General features: G+C 39.8%; 2 protein-coding genes and 1 pseudogene across 3 annotated transcripts in view; 1 reads left to right on the top strand and 2 right to left on the bottom strand.

The window, feature by feature from the left end:
* LOC148726987 (uncharacterized) overlaps positions 1-7,002 on the bottom strand; it is an 8,628-nt pseudogene extending 1,626 nt beyond the window's left edge. Inside the window, exons 1-2 of the transcript XR_015989515.1 lie at positions 6,321-7,002; positions 1-616 (exon numbers count right to left, since the gene is read on the bottom strand). The exon at positions 1-616 is cut by the window's left edge and continues 1,626 nt beyond it. The product of XR_015989515.1 is annotated as an uncharacterized LOC148726987 (transcript). The remainder of the gene's footprint in view (positions 617-6,320) is intronic.
* Positions 2,330-9,882, top strand: LOC111330854 (uncharacterized). Its single transcript, XM_088727451.1, has 6 exons — positions 2,330-2,515; positions 5,707-5,790; positions 6,996-7,379; positions 7,583-7,873; positions 8,374-8,451; positions 8,755-9,882. The coding sequence occupies exons 2-6, from the start codon at positions 5,739-5,741 to the stop codon at positions 8,958-8,960; spliced, it is 1,011 nt and encodes a 336-aa protein (XP_088583577.1). The 5' UTR covers positions 2,330-2,515; positions 5,707-5,738; the 3' UTR covers positions 8,961-9,882.
* The window catches only part of LOC111330853 (E3 ubiquitin-protein ligase TRIP12), a 42,498-nt gene continuing 34,024 nt past the window's right edge, over positions 9,192-17,665 (bottom strand). Inside the window, exons 46-60 of the mRNA XM_022935817.2 lie at positions 14,795-14,877; positions 14,558-14,639; positions 14,396-14,456; positions 13,819-13,903; positions 13,663-13,731; positions 13,266-13,364; positions 13,034-13,148; positions 12,796-12,846; positions 12,247-12,626; positions 11,875-11,928; positions 11,580-11,693; positions 11,238-11,286; positions 11,060-11,105; positions 10,529-10,632; positions 9,192-10,312 (exon numbers count right to left, since the gene is read on the bottom strand). Coding sequence (XP_022791552.2) covers positions 10,116-10,312; positions 10,529-10,632; positions 11,060-11,105; positions 11,238-11,286; positions 11,580-11,693; positions 11,875-11,928; positions 12,247-12,626; positions 12,796-12,846; positions 13,034-13,148; positions 13,266-13,364; positions 13,663-13,731; positions 13,819-13,903; positions 14,396-14,456; positions 14,558-14,639; positions 14,795-14,877 — 1,589 coding nt within the window. The 3' untranslated portion in view covers positions 9,192-10,115. The remainder of the gene's footprint in view (positions 10,313-10,528; positions 10,633-11,059; positions 11,106-11,237; positions 11,287-11,579; positions 11,694-11,874; positions 11,929-12,246; positions 12,627-12,795; positions 12,847-13,033; positions 13,149-13,265; positions 13,365-13,662; positions 13,732-13,818; positions 13,904-14,395; positions 14,457-14,557; positions 14,640-14,794; positions 14,878-17,665) is intronic.

Here is a 17,665-nt window from a genome sequence, read left to right as displayed (position 1 = left end):
TAACCCACAACCGACCGCCATCTTGAAAATTTTAAACGACATTGCGCGCGACTAATAGATTTTTAGATACGATATATTTTATATCGTGCTGATTAACAGTTTATAGCAGTTGTTCCCTCTGAGTTCAGCTGATCAGTTTAATCAGGGTAAACAAAAATGATGATGATGATGACTACTATTATTATTATCATTGTTATTGTTATAAATACTACATGTTAAACGCCGCAAAGTGAGTGCACAAATCATTTATTTTCCAAATGTACGAGTATTTAGATGTAAAGATGCGATTCGACCCTTTCGTTGAATTTACAAACGTAACTAGTACCAAACCTTCACACACGGTTCTTGATGTATTTGCGAGTACGTATTGCAATTGGGACTATCTGATCGTTTTTTGTGAGAACAAAGTCTTCATGGATTAGTGCCAAGAGTTGCCAAGAGTTTTTTAAGGTTATTTGCTATCACCTGTCTAAGTATTTGAATGCAGACGACTTATCCACGTTGTCTTGTGGTTTATCCATGTTTGGCACAGGAGGTAAAATTTGGTACATTTAGATGGCGCTTGCTGGAGCAATTCGTCTAGGAAACCATTTCTCTGAGAGACTGCATTCCCTTCCTACGTTGCAAGACAAAATAGATCAGCCTGCGTAAATACGCGATATCTCACTACACTTATCACTGACTGGAGTCGCTGAATAACTCCTTACAGGATCTTGGGAAGGAGGCCGATGTAATTTTGTATGGAAAAATTTATCCTCCTTCTGCAGCAATCTTCTTACTTATTTAGGAAGAAAGAAATCTGGTAAATCAAATGTTTTCGGGGTCAGTTGAAATACTGTCAGTGTAAGTCGGAGTCCATTTTGTAGTATTTCAGTAGTCTGCAGTTCGCAGCTTGCAGTCTTAAAATGTCGTGCACCGCTGGTAGAATCGATGGAATTTGTACGGCCAACGCTGGCTCTTCCAGACTGAGGGGAGTTTATCTTAGAATAATCTCGGAACATGTCCGCTTACTCGCGACATTCTCCTTTGCGCTTCGTTGACGCATAGCTGTACTTTGGACACTGTGACGATCGTTAAGTCGGCCAATTTGATTGTCCAATGTTTTTGCTCAGCTTTGTGGTAATGAAATTTGACAATCATATGAGAAATCATCTAAATCTTATTTTTTTTGTATTAAATGACCCCGATCCAACAAACTTACAGCAAGGTAAATGTTACTGTATCTCTTTTCATTTATTTACTTGAAAGTGACCATGAGATCATCGTGCCATATCATTGCAATATAAGGTCGTTAGATCACACTTCTGATTAGCGAAAGCAAAATTGTGACGGTCAACTGAAAAGTTGGTTTTCAAGGACGGTTGTAAGTATTTTCTGTAGTGATTTGAAGAAAAAAATTTGAGCGGAAGTCAGAATATGAAAGAAATGAGGCCGATCCCACAAACCTCAATGCAGTCAAATTTGTTTGAGGCTTCAGTCTGTAAACAATCGATTATCTTCTCTAGTCAAAACGTCAGTGATCCGATGAAACCGAGAAGGACAAAAACCATCACTAAAATGATGTTTTTCGGCTTTTTTGTTTGTTTGTTTGTCACGGTTTTGTGTGTGTGTGTGTGTGTGCACACGTTGCTTCATACGTCCATGATTAACCAATTTGTGACTCAAAGGACTGTCACATTTCCTTGAGGTCCTTATTGTGAAAACCGCTGGCTATAGGCAAGTTAGCAGTCACAGATTGGTATGATCATTCCATGACCATTGAGAGGCTCCCACAAGAAAATCGAGCTTTGCGATCACGTTCACGGAAGTGTGAATCCAGAATATTATAAGCAACAAAGGGTATTGAGTTATTTTTGGTCATGTGGTGATCACAAACACTCTCACGAGAGCTGGCTCAAGTGAAATCCTGCAAGGTTCCTCGACGATAGAGTTTATCAGAAAAGCCTTACGTAACACCATTATTGCCAGGTCATTTAAACTTCCCAAACACGAGTGGCCTCATTAAGAAGATAGTAGATAACGTGCGCATTAAACAGGCGTTAAGGATTTGATCAAAGTCCATAATCACAGCCAGTTGAAGACGAAAACAGATGGATCATTCAAGAATAAAAAAAAATTTAAATCGGTTAATGATCGTAGTAGTTCTCTTTCGCTCGGAGTCCTTTGTTTCATTTGAAATGACTTGTGACATCGGCCGCGTGCAGAAAACAGTTCTCTTACTCATTCATCAGAGAAGGCAGAGACAAGAATGAGGCATGATGTAATAATCACAGGTGGTCGAACATTGAACCTTGATCGATCATCAACCAACACAAAACGATTCTTTTTTGAGTCTTAACTATGAGCACGTAGCAAGCTCAAAGTCTATCAAACGAATTTAGGCGCTCGTGAGAAGCTAGCTTCTCTTGGTAATTGATTTATATTTTTCGAGGCCTTGAACTGCGAAGTTATTTCCCACTTATCTTGTCGACTTCTGTGGTTAATTTCTGTCATTCGCACATTACTACATCAAAAGGTATGTTTAGCAGTAGCACAAGGTTAACCACGGCTAGTGAGGTTAAAATTCGTGCTTTTTGTGGTCATTGTTAGAATTGCTTATGGGTGCAGCCTTCAAATGAATTTATGAATAGAACGCATCATACCTAACGCCTGGGGCTGATCGAGTTCCGAAAAAAAAAAAGAGAAGAAGAAAACGTTATCACTCTCTGCTACTGCAGAAGAATAGTTTCAATGTATTTTGTGTAAGTGAAAAATTGTCCCTGAAAAGCGATACTTCAAACTTTACCGATAACAAACAATAAATTTTTTTTGGTGATAATGAGAGAACAACCTCAGATTCTGGTTATTGAGATGACTCCTTACATCTGTATAGCACTGAAATGTACAACAAATACCTTGCATCTTTAAAACAACCTATAAGAAAGTTTTAACGTTGTCATGCGTATCGTTTCGGTAGCTGGAGATTTTCGCCGGACTCGTGACAAAAAAATTTATCCATTTGTGATTGACAACATTCACTCTGACAAGTTATGTGATTTTCAATTCTTTTCGCAGCTGGATATCTTGAAGGCGCAGTATTTCTTTCTCTCGATTTTTCTTTCCAAGATGACCACTCCGGAACAAAGAAAATAGTAGATATTTAGAAAATATTTTGAGTGCTTAATCGAGCGTTGGCTGTACACATGGCATCTTAGGCGTGAAGAGACATTGCACTGCACACTTATGAAGATCAGAGTTCAAAAAGTTAAACAGCTAGGATTTCGTTGCAGATCGCGGCACAAACTTTACCGCAGAAACAAAACCTTCGCAGTCACTTCCTAAGTTTTTTACCATCTTGAAAAAATGTTAGGCAAGCAATCGAGAAGAACCAAAAAGCTTAGCTTTATTTTGGCTCATCAATGCAAAACTATACAGTTTAGCGGCCGACGAAGTTTTGGTGGCGGTTTTGAGGGAAAGGGGGTACACCTTTCAGGCCTTCAGTTACAATGCCCTATATTGGTTCACACAGGAACACAGGGTTCTAGTTTTCGCATTCCTATTTAAAAAGAGGAACACATTTGTATGCGAGTCTGTACTAAAAGGATTTGCGTCCATCCTAAATGGGGAGCACATGGCACGATTCTCCTCGTTTCTGAACATGTGATGTATGTGTATGTTTTCTATCGCCATAATTGTCCTAAAAGAGAGTAGGCACTTTAGACTGTTTTGAATCATTAGGGACACCGCGTGCCTCAGGAAATCTAAAATAGAACATAAACAGAGAACCTTGAATACTTCAACAGTTCACTTTTTTTTTATTTTATCAAGCGTGGTGATGATGTAAACTGATTTGGAAACAGTCAAACAGTTGCGCGTACAAACTCTATTCTTAAATCAAACTCGTGTATATATTTTGTAACCGTACTTTTTAATGATATCTAACGTCTCTTTATGAAAACTGTTACCTCAATACCGTGCTCTTTTCGAGCAGGCATATGCAAGCGTAGAGTTTCCTGTGTAAGTCATGTGTTGGACCCTTTACTTTGGTTTCAAAGGTGATCTAATATAATGCAATATTGAATTTTTGTTTCTGTTTAATAAATTTTGATGATTATGTTAAGTTACAGAGTTGAACCGAGTATTGACATAACCAGATGTCGAGAAAATATTTCGAATCTCAATCTATCCACGTCTTCGATAACAGGAAAAGGCATGTTTTGTTTCGAGGGGAAAATTTCTTGCAAATTTGCGTGACTCGACTAGTTGATGTAATCCGCAAATTTGTAACGATCTGTCAGCACTCGGAAGTCTCGGGTGACTAGAAAAGAACACGACCGAGAAATTAGCACAGTTCACAGTTCACTAGGAAACTTGTATCATCCAACCGTTAGAATTAATAAATTTAAATTTTGCGTGAGACCGTGTACATACGGTCTTTCAAGGATCTGCCAAATTAAACAACACACCTGGGAAAAAAAAAACATGAGGGAAAATGCATGATGGGCTAAGTATTTGCGCGTTCATCAAAACAAAACAAATCACAGTAACTATAAGATTATGATGCTATGCTGCAAGGCACACGACTAAGAAAATTTTTCTGTTGGCATTATCGTAGTTTTAATAAAGATAGCAATTGTGGTTTTTCTGTCTTTAACTTGTGAATTCATTTTTTCTACTGGTGCAATTCTACCTGAGAATATAAGTACACGGCAAAACTGGTAGAGCATCGAGTATCTTAGAGATGTCGATGAAGCAATTTTTTGTTGTTCTTTACGTGTATCCAGTATGTTTTCTACTTACATCTCATTTCCGAAAAATCCCTGTGCAATTCTCGTCAACTTACTATGAGCAAAAATATCAAAGGAAGAACCTTTGCGCAGAGTAATGGCAAAACATGTGATTATAAACATAACATATGGTTTAATCAGCTGAGTGATATAGTGAATTGGCCCCCATAAGAAGCTTCTAAGAATGATGTTTTGCGCGTTTGCCCTTCGTCAGAGCGAAAGACGAAGGGCTAACGCTCGAATCGTCAGCCAAATCTTCTCGTAATGCCCCCACCGACACATTACCACAGTTTCTTCAGAAATTTACCCCCTTTGTTATTTGGGCTTCCCAAAGGGAGCTCAAGGTTACAAATGGCCTTTGTTATTTTTTTCTGCGTTCAATCACAAATCGCCGTCTGGGCCCTAAAACGTATGCGTCCCTTCTTATTGTCTCTGCGCATGCGCTTGATTAGAGAGCACGCACATGGTTAAAAAAAAATGGTGGATTTATATCAAGCGTCGTCATTGAAAGGAAGGACGAACATTGCGATTTCTTCTCCGCTCAAACCACATACAAATGCACACCGTTTTTTAGCGTTTTAAGAAAGGGTCGCTCCGCGGACTTAACGAGAGATCAATTTAAGAGCGAACATTTCTGTTGAACCTATCGAGAATCGTGCTATATCAAATGAGCTAGAGCTGTAAAACAATCGACAAAAGACAACTGAGATTTCATCAATGCCAACTTTCTAATGTTTACAGCTAGATATGCGAGGAAAGAAGCCCAAGTTCACGCACTTATGCGTATTGTTTGTAAATACTGTCTGAAAAAAATTGGTCGCTCATCTAAGGGAGAGTATTTTAAGATGTGGAAACTATACACTCCACAATGTGACAAAATATGGGGTTTCCAGAGGGATTCTTGCATTAACTTATTTATCCATTTGTCTTTTCCATTCAGAAAAAGACGCCAACCAGTGAGTACCTCAAGAAATGCTTATCGCTTTGGCACTAATCACAGCAGCGTTGGTAAACATGTCACGAAGTGAGTGTATTGTGATAAACCATAATTGGATTAAATTTGACTTAGAACAACTTATAACTTTGGACAAATTTCGTTGAAGAGAACAAAAATCGGAAATTGAGATAACTTGTTTGTCTTTTATCTTGGACCAGAATTCAGCAGTTCAGTGTAAAACGCAGTGTAAAACGCAGTGTAAAACGCAGTGTAAAACGCAGACTGCGGACTGCAGACCGGGGGTAAAATGCAGACTGAGGGTAAAATGTAGACTGCAGACTGCAGACCAGGGGTAAAATGCAGACTGAGGGTAAAATATTAATAATTAAAAAAACCAGTCTTAAGGATGAAATAAAGAGTGTTCGTACCCGTAAAATAATGTCACGTCAGGACTCACGAAACACACAAAGGCCGCTTCACGCAGTATAAAAGTCACGTCGTCCCCAAGTCACATGGCACTATAAAATGGCAGAAAACGAGGACGACGATCTTATGGTAATTTTCGATAATTTGCGTTAATGTCTTTCACAAACTATGCTCGATACCTACAAGTTTACCTTGCCTTGTTCTTGTGCTGTCGTGTTTTGCTTGCCTTGTCTTCCAAGCAATTCCAAGGCTATATGAAGAACTTGAATGCTGAAAGAGTTACTCGGTCTCAGACCTATTCGCGAAAGCACAATTCAAAATGGTCGACATGTAAGATGCATAACATTACGATCAGTTTGGGCGCTTTTGGGAAACTTGGTTCAACAAAATGGGGAGTTTAAGAACTCGAGGTTGATAATATGTTTGACTAAGGCGAATAAACGCCTTTTGGTTTGAGTTTTCGGGATTTTGAAAAAAAAATTTACGGGTACGGGTTAGTCTCCTTCGCAGCCGTTGTTTGGGCTCGTCACGCAACGCTTCCTCCCCCACCAACCAATGGTTGGTGGGAGAGGGAGCGTTGCGTGACGAGCCCAAACAACGGCTGCGAAGGAGACTAGGTACGGGTAGAAACACTCCCAAGTCTTGTTTTTTATTATTAATATTTTATTTTACCCTCAGTCTGCATTTTAACTCTGGTCTGCAGTCTGCATTTTACCCCTGGTGTGCATTCTGCATTTTACCCTCAGTCTGCATTTTACCCCCGGCCTGCAGTCCGCAGTCTTCGTTTTACACTGACCGTTTAGAGTTCGCTTCGAAACTGATTTCAAAACTTCATGAAATGTTGTTTACTCTGGTGAACTTAACAGGTTCCTCGTGCCCAAGCGCTACTGTGACGTACGCTGCTAAAGCTGACAACGTCACACTTTGTTGGAAAATTCCCGCGGATATAAATCTACAAAAACTGACAAGATTCACGGTACTTGCCTTGAAAAGACCAGTTCAGCTAATAATGGAGAAAGTAGCGTCCGCTCAAGCTAAGGGAAAGTTTTTTAGAACTTATGATGATTATCATGCTGGTTTGTACAACGGACGAGCAACAATGGATGCCGATCTGAACGGAAGAATGGTGTTCTTCAGGATCACAAATTATTCAGCCACTATGGAGAATGTCTACTGTATATTGTACGAGATGTTTGTACTCAATGACGTACCCATGTGTCATTCTCATGCAATTTTTTTGCGAACAGTTGGTAAGTGCGGGTAGATGCAGCCCTTTAAACTGAGCAGTACGTTTCTATCAGAAGAATAAGCTTTCGAAGAGGTTATCTGTTTCTGATACTAGACAATGTTCAGCTATCCTAAAGCCTCTTTGCAATACCTTGATGCTTGTCATTTTCGGTACACTCGGCTGAAGTCCTAGCAGTAACAAAGTGTTCTTTATTTTTTTAATAAGAACCTGTAGAGATACAGAATTGCACTCCTAACCTTACTATTACCGCCTCACAAGCGCAACCAATAATACTGACCTGCTCTGTAACTGGAAAACCTCAGCCGCGAATGGACTGGTACTCTCTTCCTGACAAGGTCCTCTTAAAATCAAGCATTACTTCAAACCCGGCTCTTGTGATCACAAAGTCAGCGGTGGAGATCAGAGCAAAGAGAGGATTACGACAGTATTTGTTTGAGACTTATAACCACCCTGGAGGAGAGAAGCGTACTCGCGTTATCACTGTTAATGGAAAATGTAGGTTGAAGGGAACTGAAGATAGTGACAAAAGTTGTTTAACTTTACCCTAGTCTTGATTTGCATATGCCACGAGTTATTATATTTTAAGACTGCCATAAATGAATATTCACACTCCGATCTCCTAGTAAGGTAATTTTCTCGCAGCATTTCCCGCCTCCCAAACCACGACAGCGTGACGCACAGGTACCAAAACACAACACCGGGTACTCGATGCCTCACCGTGCCAAGTGTGTGGGGCTTCTTAGACATCCTTTCTAAGCATTCAACTCTAAAGTAGACGTAACCGGCTGTTTATCTTCCTTCCCTTTGAAGATTACATAAGCATTAAGACAACCCGTTCTTCCGCGTTACTTCAGCACCCTGCATATTTGTCTGGGGTGGAGCTCGAACACTCAACCTCCCCCCCCCCCCCTGGCATTCCAGCGCTCTATCAATTAAACTGATCAGGTAAAAAGACATCATGTACCCTAACCTTTGGTTGATATCTCTTTTTCTAGATAACGAAATTCCTAGTACCACAGTGAGTACCGTAACTGTAGCAAGCAGTCCAGAGGTTACCATCAAGCCTACTCCAGGTGGGGAATGTTTCTTTTTCAAAATCCACCTCACCGTGATCTCAATCCTGAATAATGAATAACAGATCGCTGATCGTTGCATAGTGCACTTGACTGATATAGAAATATATAATACACGATCTAACTTGCCTGTGAGTTGAACTAAAGCTCGATGGTAGAGCATCTGGACCCAGGACTGTTAGCTCGGAGCACTCATGAGAGTGACTTATCTTTCCTCAAGAACTCATTCGACGACCACACCCAAAATTTACCATCTTCCTTTACTAATACAACCTGACATATATCTCACTTATTTTCTTTCAGGTCAGCCTGAAAAGCGCTCTGCCACAAATCTGCGGATAGGGTTTATTGTAGTCAGTGCTATTTTCGGTCTGTTCTTGGTTGGCGTTGTTTTTTTTGTGTTAAGGTACCGACGAACACAGCGGATCAAAAGGCAAAGGTACAAAAGAAAGCGAAGGAGTGCCAATGCAAAAGTTGCCGAAGCATTGACTTCTTGTGAAGCAACTTAACCTACCAATCGATCAAAAACAATTTAAAGTCTGGAGTACGTTGAGATTAAAAAAAAAGAGAGAGAGAAAAAAAGGAGTCGATCCCCATCTTCTTCCAGACCTCAAACACTCAAGCTAACTATTCATAGTAAGAAAGTAAAGTCCTAATAGTGGGCAAAAGAGCTGTCAGCTGCGCAGGGAAGGAGGAGTACCCACCATGAATAATTTCATGCTAGATAGGATTATTGGAAATTACCACTTATATTTTTTTTATTTATTTCCAAGCAAACATCACATACGTCTGTAATACAGATTACTGTTGTGTGGTGGTACTATTAGGCCTTTGTACAGTTACAAAAATTTAGGTTTCCTTCTTTTGCAAACTAACGAGTAAAACATAGAATGATACTGAAACAAGTCGACTTTAGTCGATTATTTACAGCGGCTGTGAACATCCTTAAGTAGTTCTTCATGGACACAGCTTTCATAGTTTTAGTAAACAGTGTTGATTTGCATAGTCTTGGTGGTTCAATTTCTTCTCCTTAACACGTGTATTTAACAATCAAAGTTAGTGATTTCTATCAAGCGACCTTATTCCAATATGTGTACAGTATGCTCTTCACTGACTGTAAATAAGAAGAGTTCCTACAACAAAAAGGAAATGAAAGGGAAAGGATGGGAAGAGAAGGAGAGATGAGCACAGTCAAACACCGTGAAAGCTCTGGGAAGCAAATAATCCGTCATGTTTATGTACAATTGCTATGTATATAAGGCTTTTTAAAATATATTACAAACAAGTAAATCAATCAATCTTAACCCCAAGAGAAATAAAAAAAAAACAAACAAAAGAGAACGGCAGAAAGTTAAAACCTAAAATGAAACTGCATACTGCAATAAGGTCATTCTATTACTGTAGCAATAATAAAGCCTCGTACTTAAGAGAGTCAAGTGGTTGGTCAATGACTTTTAACATGAACTTAATAGTTAAGAAAGCATATTATCAAAATTTAACAATTTCTTTATTTACCAAATTTGTCAACTTCGCAATGATTTTGATGGTAACATGAACATTTAAAAGAATTGATGTGAGTACTTCCCATCACGTCAAGCGGTCGCAGCTCGACTTGTTCGACAATGAGTGTGTTGGAGCGTACACTTGGGATGGTGTGTGAAGACTTAAGACAAATGAAATGAACGCTGTCCCTCTAAGACAGCCAGCTTAAGCTTGCTAGCCATGATCTCTTTGCTGGAATAGTCTGGCAGTTTCAAGTAATTGACGCAGGTCATAACAGAAGGCAGGTAGTTATCAGCACACAATGGAGGCTCAAACGACTTGCGAACTATGGTCAGCGGTGGATTAAGACTGCGCAGGCCTGTGATAAAACAAACACACTGAGATATCGTTTCTCCATTTAAGGCCACTTATATTTTGCAAAATACACGCTGATGTAACGGTGAAAATATGTAGAAAGTTTTGTTGAATATTAAATCATCAAATTTTTTGACGCATGTCAAGAACACTTAATCAAATGGTTTTAAATAAAAAGCGAAAGAGTTCTAGAACTAAGGAGCCGTAATTTGATTCTTACCTCCAACTGGTAATCTAGGGCTGCCCGTGACAAACTGTAAAAATAGCCTCTGCTCTTCCTGTGTGTAACCACTAAGTATCTCGAACAAAATCTTGACAGCACGACTGTTGTAACAAAAGAATAGCATACGACACAAACTGAATGAGGACACCACGAAATTCAGCTCTCGTCACTTTTCTCATTATCATTGATATCACTTTTTCCTTTTGGTGCATATGATAGCAGGATGCAGAAATGTACCAAGCTTCTCACTGGTTTCAACAATCAAATTTACTTGGACTGAACACCATGCACAATAATCTCTGTTTGAATAAATAACTGTTATGCAGAAAAGTGATTTTTTTGTTGTTGAACTTTTCTTATTCCCATTGAAATTTGTTACCACAAGAGAATAATGGGTTCAAAAAGGATTCAAATAAGTTTAATTCGTAAACGTGTTGCTCCAGGGCAGTAGGAAATCTCGACTATACTTTTTTATCTAGATCACTAATACATATGAAGAATCGAGCAGTTCATGTAAAAGCTCCTTACCTGTCATGAGTATAGCCATGGTCAGGTCTGCAGCTCTCCACAAGACCTGACCAACAAAAATAAAACAAAAAAATTAGCGTAGGTGTAAGGTATGAAGGGATGTAAAATGAAGAACATCGTTTATCTCTAGCAGCAATACACCACGGTTATACCATTAAACGAACATACGAGTACGTACATTTCAAGTCCCACTTCTCGGCCACATTACCACAAAGAACCAGCTCCATCTGTGAACAAAATCCTTCGTATAAATCACTTGATCTCAGTCAGTAAATTAGTCATGATTCAACAGCTCAAACGAGTGAGATCCGTCTTCTGTAATTTCCTAGGGAAGGGTAAACGCTGAGTTGATATTCTTACCAAGTATTCCACCGTGGAATACGACAGTGCTGACCAATTTCCTTCACTTGAATATTTCGATCTCGGTAAAATTTGACGTGAGACAAACAACTACTTAGGTACCTTAGAGATCACGAGTAAATAATAAGCTATGCTGAAGATTCTTTTTTAGATATATTACCTCAGTGTATGAAAAACTGGTAAGATTTGATAGAGGCAACACAGAGTTGAAGCCTTCACGGAGTGCATCTATTTGTCGTCTTACACCTGACACTAGAGTCCACTGTACAACCAGCTAGAAAACAACACAAAGAACAAAATAAGCAATAAGTTACGCAACAAACTGCAGGAATTGAGCTATTGAACATTTGAACTGTAACCTCTTAACTTTCAAACAATTATTTCTGACTGAGATGAATCGAGGGTTTATTTCATGCGACCAAAAGCAATGACTCGTGTTATACACCAAATGATACCTTAATGTATTCCTCCAGTTCATGAATTGTGACTGTGATATCCTTTCCTCCTCGCTGAAACAAATAATAATAATAATAATAATAATAATAATAATAATAATAATAATAATAATAATAATAATAATAATAAAAGAATCAAAACCAAGAAGTCGGCTTCATCCCCTTCGTAGTTTAAAGCTCGTCTGTGCATTTGAACTCTCGCGCTTAGTAATTTTAACAGGTTACGTCATCAATCTTGCAAATCCTCGGTGCATTCTTATGAAGGTGGAATACTCTTCCATCTTAGTGTTACATTTTTCTCTAAGTATCCCGAAGTTTAACCCTCACTCAGTAGCTCAAACTTGTCGCATGAATAAAAAGGTGTAATTATACCTTGAGTTCAAATTCGGGATGGCCTGGTAGAGTAAAGGAAAGACCCAAATCCTCGATGGGTACATCATCCAAGGTAAGACTATCCACAGCCAGCTGCCTACTGTCTGGAGTATGAGAGGAGTCTTGCTCCAGCTGTTTCTTTCTTTGTGCCACCTGTTGCAGCTGGGTCAGCGACTGAGCCAAGACTGAGTCTACAGCAGCCAGATCACCCAGGTCTAGTGTGCCTTCCTGATTGAGAAGCCATTTGTATAGTATGGGGCAGAAGGGAATGTCGAGGATTCTAAAGTCCATGATAGCACGAGCCAAGAATTTACCCAGGAACTGGAACTTGGAGCAGAGCTTTGACACATTTGCTGCTTTGGCAGTGCGTGAAACTGGGGCTAAGAATGAAACGATATGATAAATACTCCAGAGTGGAGTTCTTTGCCATTTAGCTGAACACTGGAAAGATCCAAACCTTGATAACTAGTCCATGCAGTAATTAAATATGCACAATGGACTCTCTCTCATCTCGCCAATCACTTTTAGGTGACGCGAGTTTAGGCTTACCTGGATACAGGCCAGCTGGGGAGTAAACATATGACACGTCTTCATCAGATCCTGCCAAAACAATGTGATTTAACGAGTGAGAAGGGAAACTATGAGTCATCGTATCACTTGACGTTCATTACCTATCAGTCAGTTATGTTCCTCCAAGCCGTGCTTTAAAAAAGCCCCCCGAAGAACATACTAACTAACTACTTGCGTATGACAAAAAAAACCATCAGTGAATTACCACTAATCATACCAGTTCCTCCCGGAGGCAGCATACTTTCTCCTCTCCACATCTCCAAGTCTGCACGTTGGAATTCTTGAGAAATCAGAGCATAAAATTCCAGAGTGGGGCCAAGGCCAGTCCCAACCTAAATGACATCAAACCAAAGACTCCCTACTAAGCAACCCTTATTGTAACATTTGCTACTTCGAAAGATAGCTAAGCCAGAATGTAACAGCCGGTATGCAGCCATAGTTGTACTTACCTCGCCTTCGTATTGTATTTCCAGTACAGACTGTGAGCTACCAAGATCACCTATCAACTTCTCTGCTTGGTCCAGAAGTCCCACTCGAGATACAGTGTGCTGCAATGCAAATGGAAATACCCAACTCGACTCATTAAAGAAATTCGAAACAAGCCCATTCGTAGATTCGTGAGAATAACGTCGAAGTTTAGTTTTTTTGCAGGTGCGGAGTTATTGAGATGAACACACGCATGAGTTTCCCTCTAACCGAGCACCTGCCAAGCTGCTTCTTTGGATATCTGGAAGAGCGAGTTCCCTGCTTTGTTCGACAGTCTTGTTCTAGACGAGGGGCCATTACTAGCTTACTAGCCTTCAGCATTAAATGTTGTCCAAACCCCCAGTCAGTTTAAAAACACACCTTTTTCCTGTCAAATCTCGGTGCAACGCGATCTGATGCGTCAGTATTCATGAGCTCCGGTAATGTTTCCTGTGGAAGAATATATAATCAAGCTACATCGTCAGCGGATTTGTAACTCACTGAATAAATCTCAGAAGGCGAAAAATTCTCTGGTACCTGAAGTTTGCTAAGAGCCCTGTCTCTATCCATAGCAGTGCAATAAAATAGCTGCTGTCGACATTCGAAAGGAAACAGAAAAGGGCTGCAGAATAACAAAGGATTAACGTAAATTTCTACTGAGGTGCTTGTACTGCAAACAAGACATTCACTCCCACACAACTTTCCATTACTTCTAAAGACTATTCCAAGCGCTTAATAAGCAAATAGAAGCCAAAAAGGGAAAAGGAAGGAGGAAGGGGGAAGGGGGAAGGGGAAGAAGGAAGGAGGAAGGAGGAAGGAGGAAGGAGGAAGGAGGAAGGAGAAGAAGGAAGGAGGAAGGAGGAAGGAGGAAGGAGGAAGGAGGAAGGAGGAAGGAGGAAGGAGGAAGAAGGAAGGATAGAGGAAGGGGGAAGGGGGAAGGGGGAAGGAGGAAGGGGGAACGAGGAAGGAGGAAGGGGGAAGGAGGAAGGAGGAAGGAGGAAGGAGGAAGGGGGAAGGGGGAAGGGGGAAGGGGGAAGGGGGAAGGGGGAAGGGGGTTTGGTAGAGTGAACTAAGATGGGCTAATGAAAATCTCCAAAACAACTTTTGTGCTTACCATTTTCGAGGCAGTTCTTCTACCCAAGCAGGAAAATTCCCAGTTATTACTGTGATAGGATCTGATTGAGAAGAAACAATGTTACTATTTAAAGGTCAGTAACGTTAATTGTATAGCACGTAAGAGGCTTGATCTTGATCTATGATAAAACTAACAAATTACCTTGTAACTGCCGTGTAATTTTTGCCGCAAGTTTGTTGTTTATAAATTCACTAGAAGACAAAAACACTCTACGAGTTTGCCCCTGAAAACAGATATATAATAAAGTAAAATTAGTTGCATGTTCGTCTAACGAACACATAGCTGTACACATTTTCAACTGCGCTAATCGCAAGACATACTCTTAACATTTTACTTCGTTGTTTTAAAAGTGGAAAGCAGCCAAAAACTGACGCTCACCTCATAAAGCGTTGTCCAGTGATAATTAAGAACAAGAAGAGCTTTCATAAGACTTATCACTTCCACACTAGGATCTGAAGTAACTAATCAAGAATTGAAGGTAATGTTAGCTTTTAAGAGTGGTCGTCTGTAAAAATCGAGCAGAGGTGATGAAAATAAAAAAATTGAAATTTTTCAAACTTTGCCAGAACATAGGTATGAATGGCCTTAGTTACGGAAAAATATCAAAAAGGCCGAAAAAATTATTTTGGGAGAATGGTGGCATCTTGTGTATTGGGGGTTCATAACCGTGTTTTCCCGGTAAAATAGTGCACCTCAAGATAACGGCCGAAAAAAACTTATTTCGCCAGCAATTCGGAAACCATACAACAATTCTAAAACAAGAGATGTTTTTCAAAGGTTCTGAAGTAATTTTTTCCAAGATTTCTTAAAAGGCGATTCTTTTACGAATTTTCTAATTCAGGTAAAACTTCAGCCATCAAAACATAGCTCAACTTTGGCAACTAAAATCGGCCATTGTTACATGGCTCCATAAACTGAGACAACAACCATTATCAAAAAGAAGCTTTCTTCTTTCAGAAACTGCAATAAAATTTTTGGGCTACTTAAACTGCGAATTTTTAGGGCGACGTATGCAAGCGCATTTGAGCTCAAGAAGCACGTTACGTGACCAACGTGACTTGCACGTCACATCAAGAAAAACATTACTAAAACACTCGAATTCCCTCTTATATCATACAAAAACTTCGAAACAGGTCTCCTTCATATTCAATTTACATATAATTTTCTCCTGAGGCCAAAAAGTCATGGCAATCTGGGCATTTTTCGATGGTCTAGTATATGCAAAGTGCTGGTCTATGTTGTTACAACGGCCATATTCGCAACTAATACCAACCCAGCAATAACAAAAACTTTGTTAACATCAGAAGGAATCGACCAAGCTATAATTACACAAAATGCTACCTTAAGAAGTGGTTTCCATGCCAAGAGTATGCACTTTAGCCCGCTCCACCATTTTCACACACCTAGTCGGCATATTTCGGACAATATAGACGCCAATCTTCCCAAACAAGTGAAAATGTGTGAGATGCAGACTTTCGTGTTCTCGATCTGACGTCACATTACCCGCTAGAGCCATTCTTCTTTAAACTCGGTCGTGGGGCAAGATGGCGGCCGATTTTCCGTATTTTGACTGGGCATAGAAAATTAAAGATTTGAGCAAATTAAACAATTTTTGCACAGAAATACTCCAAAAAATAAGCTTATTTCGTTAAGCGAAAAAAAAATTTTGGGTTTAGGTGCACTTTAAGACAGTTGGAATAATGTTAGTGTCTCTCTATTCCAGGAGTCCTTACTTTCTGAATACGAAGACTATGGTCACTTCTAACTGGAAAGTTTCTATTTTTCCTTGTATGTATTCGACTTTATCAGTTCATTGATCAGACCAATGTATGGCGCTTTTCGTGTAGCAGGAAGGGAATCCATTTCCAAGTGGATTATGTGACTAAATCTTGAAGGTTGACAGAGGTTGTACGTGCCCTACAAAATGGGATGACTAAGCTGGCACTCTTGAATTATCTTGTCACGAGCTGAGAAGTATACCATTTCTTCATCAATGGCTGGTACATCGATCTCTGCTACAGATCCCGCCTGTTTGATTTTTGATGCTGACCTTAAGAAATGCGACTTTATCTGCTGTGGTGATAAAAACTCGCCAACAGCAAATCGACGCTCTCCGTTTTCATTTTTAGCACGACGCATATCTCATTGATCTTAGTGCAAAATATAAAAGCAAGACAGAGAGGGATGCAGTATTTGCCTTGGCTACACATTCTTGACATTTTTGATAATGAGATATTTACCTGCTCTGGCGAGAAGAAGAATGAACTCACTTTCCAGCTGAGCATCATGGCAATTATATCATGTAAGATGACCTTGGATGTCTCTTTTGCACTTAGTTATGATTATGCATTTACTTTCTCCACTGGTCTTGCGGGAACTACATGAACCACCAACGAGCTCCGAGTAGCTGCATGCCGCCATTTTAGCAAACGAGGCAATTTGAAACAATGGCAAGCAAGAAAGAGGAGGGCGAAGATAAACATTCTCACACTCATGGGCTTCCTGTGTGTAATGTAATCACATACCATCGATCGCACTGCAGTGGCGAGAAATGGTAGCGTGGACCATATGTTTTGAAATGGTGGAGCGGGCTAAAGTGCATACTCTTGGCATGGAAACCACTTCTAAAGGTGTAACTATAGCCTGGGCAATTCCTTCTAATGTTAACAAAGTTTTTGTTTTGTTTGGTTGGTATTAGTTGCGAATATGGCTGTTGCAACAACATAAACCAGCAATTTGCATATACAGTAAATGGTTTGAACCCGGGGGTAACATGTGAAGGTGTAGTCTGATCGTCCGGGTGAGTGTAGTCCTGTTCTTATTCCAGAACATTCTACTGACAACAGTATAATGTTCTGGAATAAGAAGTAGAATGTTCTTATTCCAGAACATTCTACTGACAACAATCATTCACTTGACTCTGATGATGACTTCCGCACAGGTTGTCGAAACGTCAGTCACTGCCACCGACAACAGTCCTTCTCAGGACTACACTCACCCGGACGATCAGACTACACCTTCACAATTTGCATATACTAGACCATCGAAAATTGCCCAGATTACCTTGACATTTTGGCTTCAGGAGAAAGTGATATGTATATTGAATATGAAGGAGACCTGTTTCGAAGTTTTTGTATGATATAAGAGGGAATTCGAGTGTTTTGATAATGTTTTTCTGAATGTGACGTGCAAGTCACGTTGGTCACGTAATACGCTTCTTGAGCTCAAATACATCGCTCCAAAAATTCG

Source organism: Stylophora pistillata, chromosome 7 (genome assembly GCF_964205215.1).
Source record: "Stylophora pistillata chromosome 7, jaStyPist1.2, whole genome shotgun sequence".
NCBI classification, from domain to species: Eukaryota; Metazoa; Cnidaria; class Anthozoa; order Scleractinia; family Pocilloporidae; genus Stylophora; species Stylophora pistillata.
This window is presented reverse-complemented; position numbering and strand designations above follow the sequence as displayed.

Coding starts and splice junctions, on each gene's coding strand:
- LOC111330854 (XM_088727451.1), top strand. CDS start 5,739: ATGCTTATCGCTTTGGCACTAATCACAGCAGCGTTGGTAAACATGTCA. Junction 7,874..8,373: donor TATCACTGTTAATGGAAAAT/GTAGGTTGAAGG, acceptor CTCTTTTTCTAG/ATAACGAAATTCCTAGTACC. Junction 8,452..8,754: donor TACCATCAAGCCTACTCCAG/GTGGGGAATGTT, acceptor ATTTTCTTTCAG/GTCAGCCTGAAAAGCGCTCT.